General features: G+C 38.3%; 1 protein-coding gene across 1 annotated transcript in view; it reads right to left on the minus strand.

The window, feature by feature from the left end:
* The window catches only part of LOC113819376 (eukaryotic translation initiation factor 4B), a 21,540-nt gene that overhangs the window by 16,383 nt on the left and 157 nt on the right, over positions 1 to 5,000 (minus strand). Inside the window, exons 2-6 of the mRNA XM_070121249.1 lie at positions 4,881 to 5,000; positions 1,731 to 1,862; positions 1,304 to 1,479; positions 1,012 to 1,128; positions 124 to 286 (exon numbers count right to left, since the gene is read on the minus strand). The exon at positions 4,881 to 5,000 is cut by the window's right edge and continues 38 nt beyond it. Coding sequence (XP_069977350.1) covers positions 124 to 286; positions 1,012 to 1,128; positions 1,304 to 1,479; positions 1,731 to 1,862; positions 4,881 to 5,000 — 708 coding nt within the window. The remainder of the gene's footprint in view (positions 1 to 123; positions 287 to 1,011; positions 1,129 to 1,303; positions 1,480 to 1,730; positions 1,863 to 4,880) is intronic.

Raw genomic sequence — 5,000 nt, forward strand, 5'->3', positions numbered from 1 at the left:
TGATAAAAATAATACTAATAAAATCAATAAGATTACATGCAAATTTCTCTCACACTAACTTTTACTCCACACGTTCTTTCTAGTCCATGCTAACGACTTACTCTTCCTATTACAATTACTTACCGTCACGGGACGGGGCATCTCTAGGTGCTGCTCTCCAGTCAGAGACCCCTTCGCTGCGATCCATGCGATCCTCATCTCGAGGGCCACGGTCTGAAAATCCTCTTCTCTGACCACCCTCTCCCCCTTCCGCTACATCAATGCGGATTTTGCGATTACGCATAACCTAGAGGAATATTGTACAGGTATCAGTAACTTCATATACTAACATCTAAATTTGTGCAACTGTTGTGTGACATTACATTCTGTGATTAACAACTACTATAAATACTGTGGACAATTTTTTCTTCTTTTTGTGCATGTGTGTGTGCACGCATACATGTGTGTATCTTAGGCTAGTGTGAATAGGTCTCTCATTGTGCATGTGTGTCTCAGTGTGCACGTGTGTGTACACATGAGTGTGTGCATGTGGGTTTCCATGTGCATATGTCAAGTGTGTGTCTGTGTGTACACATGAGTGTGTGCATGTGGGTTTCCATGTGCATATGTCAAGTGTGTGCCTGTGTGTACACATGAGTGTGTGCACGTGGGTTTCCATGTGCATATGTCAAGTGTGTGTCTGTGTATATGTTTGTCTGTTTGTTTTTTTGTTTGTTTGTCTCTCTCTCAGCCTGCATGTGTATCTCATCCTGTGTTTGTGTCTCAGTGTGACTGTGTGTCTCCCTGTGCGTGCGTGCCTGTGCTTGTGAGTATCCATGTATGCGTGTACACACACACACACACACACACACACACACACACACACACACACACACACACACACACACACACACACATGAATGACTTCAATTATGCATCCTTCATACCTTAGCAAACTCAAGCAAATCTGCACCTTGCATCTCTGGTTAATGCCACTGACAGGGATCACTCTGAACCTTCAATAATACTCACATCATCATTTTTAGAGAGGGCATCAATCAGGTCACTTCGAGTCTCAAACTCAACGTATCCAAATCCTTTGAAGCGACCATTTTCTCCGCCTTCACGTGGTAAGCGAATAGATTTAATCTGCGGATTCAACACAAATGATAATTAAAAAGTGAAAAAATAAAATAACTCTATGGGTCCCTTTTATGCCTTTATATCTTAAAACTATCATGTTCAGCTTTGACCTAATAATTTGAAGTTCCTTTTTATGGCTCAAACTTTCTTACTCCTCCTTAGAAAAATGGGACAAACTTACCTTTAAGTCGGTAAAAAAACGCTCAATCTCAAGATCATCCACTTCAAATGGAAGATTAGCAATATAAGCTGTGAATGGCGGGCTGGTTGGGATACGCTCTGGATCCACATCAGGTCCACGGGCTGTGCGTGGTGCCGTTGGCAGCGCAAATCTCTCGGGTGCAATGTAGCGGTCTTCTGATGTTTAAAGAAAAGAAACGAAAAAAAAAAAAAAAGAGGGACAAAAGAAAAAGGGAAAACACGAAAAAAGAAAAATAAAGGGGGGAAAAAGAAAAAAAGAGAAAAATTCACTTTCTCATTTACCATCCTTGTTACTTATTTTTAAATTCCATTAAAAGACTATGAAATAATTTTCATAATCCTTTTTCTTCTAAAAACCATACAGATGAGGGGGGATGCAATGACTATAGAGGGTTAGATATATTTACCATCATAATCCTCGGACTCTTCAGCCCAGCTCGTTTTGTTTACCACAACTGCACTTCCGCCGCCTGGGCTGGCAGCGCCGAGGAACTCCCCGAGGGGAACAGGTTTCCCTTTTGTTTTCTTTCCTTTCTTGCCTAAAACAAAATATTAAAGGCTGTTCAGTTTCATTTCAATGACATGAAATAAAAACACATATCTATAAATTTAAGTGTGCATGAGCGTTTAAGTGATATTATATATATAAGTGATGTGTGAGTGAGTGTGTTTCCATGTGTGTGCATCCATGTGTTAGTGTGTGTGTTTGTGTGTATTTCCATAGGTGTGCATGTGTCCATGTGTGTGTGTGTATATCTATATGTGTGTGTGTGTGTGTGTGTGTGTGTGTGTGTGTGTGTGTGTGTGTGTGTGTGTGTGTGTGTGTGTGTGTGTGTGTGTGTGTGTGTGTGTGTGTGTGTGTGTGTGCGCACACACGTGCGCACATGCAGTCTCATGCACATATACTTATACTAAAACATAAACATAGTTGTACATAAAGTACATATACAAATACTCTAACATGTGCTTACAAAATTTTTTTGTACCAACAAAATTCTTCCCTTTTTTAGAGGAAATTACAATTTTAAAACATCCCCGGTATCTTTTGATGTACAGTTTAATTGTTGCTGTTAAGACCTTGAATCAAATACAGGGTCAGTCGAGAGATAAAACTGATATGTTATCAGATGTACATTAAATGACACGTGTAACAGACTAACACTTCATTACATCAGTTTGCTGGAAAAAAAAAAAAAAGTTATATCCAAATATGGCAAATGTAGTAGTTACAGAAGAGAACCTCAACATATCTATATATACATGAATCTTTATAATGATAATAAATATGCTATCAAATTTATCATAAATCATGAAAACAACTAATACTTTTTCATCTTAGACCTATAAAGGCATTCCCTTTTCTAACTAAAGTGTTAACATGGAGAATGTTTGTACTTGCCTCTTGAGAAGAATAATCCACACACTACTTTCTACAATGACCTCAATTGCAAACTTGATTTTTTATCATGGCAAGTGCTCTGACATTTCCTTTAACCTCTTTAAAGACAGAAAGATGAATAATACTAATCATGTGATATGAATTATCTAGCTATTACAATAACATTATATAATAAAATGAGGTGATTAGAATTTCATACTTATATGAGATTAGTTATATTGTGGCAATATTAAGATGGCTTCCCTACATACATTCAGAAAATACCATAGACTTATAGACTAGTGTTCATAGCTGTTGGCAAAGTTATTAAAACTGTGGTGACCCCACTGGCTTTGGTGTAATTAAAGTTCAAAGGTTGCATCACCAAGAAAACCTCATTATGTAATAATACTGCAAGCTTCCTAGGAAGGGCATTTATGGTGGTGTGTGCTCCTTGTACAATAGGACTGAATATCCCTTAACCAATGTTATTTTTAGTACTAAATATCCCTTAACCAATGTTATTTTCACCCATATGTATTTAACATGCCCACAATCTTTTTTATTTCTAGTTTTAATGGCAACATCGTGATTTTCCGTGTGATTAATCAGAGAGTACGCTAAATTAAATACCGCAAGGGAGGGAAGGTCCAAGGGCTTGCCCTCAGTAAGGGAATATTCTATTGTGGGAAGGTCAGTGATCTGCCCCTGGTAGTGAAATGCCCTACATAAAGAGGGCCTTGGGACTTGCCCCCAAGAAAAAATGCCCCAGGTAAGGGGTCTGGGGGCTCGTCCCCAATAGAGAAATACCCTAAGGGAAGGTGGTTCATGGGCTGCCCAAGGTAGGAGGATATGGAAGGTGGATGCATCTCCACCTGATTCCCTACAGATCCCCCAAGGTTGACGGAAGTATGAGAAAAGATATTGATAATAATAAAAAGAGTGGTAGGGATGAGAAAAGATATTGATAATAATAAAAAGAGTGGTAGGGCATTTTCCGTAGAATCATCATACTTTTCAACATCTTTGTAAATCAATATTGGTTATATAGCTTCAGAAGGACAATAATTAATCTGATGTAATGACAGCTAAGAACAGCCATAAAGGTCCAGAAACATATTTAAGATCAATCTCTCTCAGGATAATTTTCCTACTGACTTAACTACCAAATTCATTTATATACTTAAATAGGGAGGAAAAGAGAATAGTGTATAGATTTAACTTAAAAGAATGAAAATAATGGTGAATTATTTGCATGATAACGATACCTATAGTCGCTTGCAAAGAGATAGTTTTTGTCTGAATCACATTTGCTATTATATATCCAAATTCACTCAGAGTTTAGCTGTCATCGGTAATGGAAGAAATAAACTAAAATTCGAAGGCTGAACTGGTACAATGTCATGCGATCATTATACCCTCTGCATTCCCGTAAAGGTTAAAAAAACCTCCTCAGAGCATAGTCTCAAGTTGTAGCTCGACTTAACTCCATATTAGACATAAATTATAAAGGAGGCCTAGAGCTCTATCTTCTTAGAATGTACAAAATACTTTTTTTTTTGGCCTTTTCTTAAATAACAACTATTATAAATGCTGCAATAATGAACAGGTGATTAATGGCAAATGTGTAAAAGTCTTCTAAAATTTTAATGAAATGAAATAAGAGATAAAAACACTGAAAACAGAAATATTTCTACCCATGTGCAAGTCAACTCCTTTCTATTTTTCAATGGACTACAGACATAAAAGTTTCAGTAAAAAACAATCAAATATATTAAATGTCATACTGAAACGCCCTTTACTGTATCATTTAAAAATACTGCTAATTCCTTTATTCTTCTTTAAAAGTTGTAATTTCTATGCACTGTGCACATACCCTCAGCTACTCTCCTTTGGCCTCAAACCTTTACATCTGACTTAAAAAATTCAAGAACACTAGTAGTTATTCAATCAAATTTATTCCTTTACATTTTTTAACCCAAACCCTGCAACCCTCTTCTTGCCATAAATAGTCACATACTTTCAGGTGTATACGAGCCTAAAACCGAGCGCTTCTCCCAGCCTTGGTCCCCACAGCTTGGCCTCTGGGCCTACCGACAGCACCCCACACAAGTGGAAACCTCCATCCACTCTATTCCCCAATACCACAACGCTCTAACAATTCTTCCAGTATCCTAACCGACATATATCGGCAGGATGACATCCTCCGGGCCCGTGCCTCCCCCCTGATTTGTGGCGGGGAGGCCTGAGAGGCAGAGACGAGGGGCCCGACGCCTCTCCTGCCACACCGACCACGCTG

The sequence above is a fragment of the Penaeus vannamei genome, chromosome 4, assembly GCF_042767895.1.
Source record: "Penaeus vannamei isolate JL-2024 chromosome 4, ASM4276789v1, whole genome shotgun sequence".
NCBI lineage: Eukaryota > Metazoa > Arthropoda > Malacostraca > Decapoda > Penaeidae > Penaeus > Penaeus vannamei.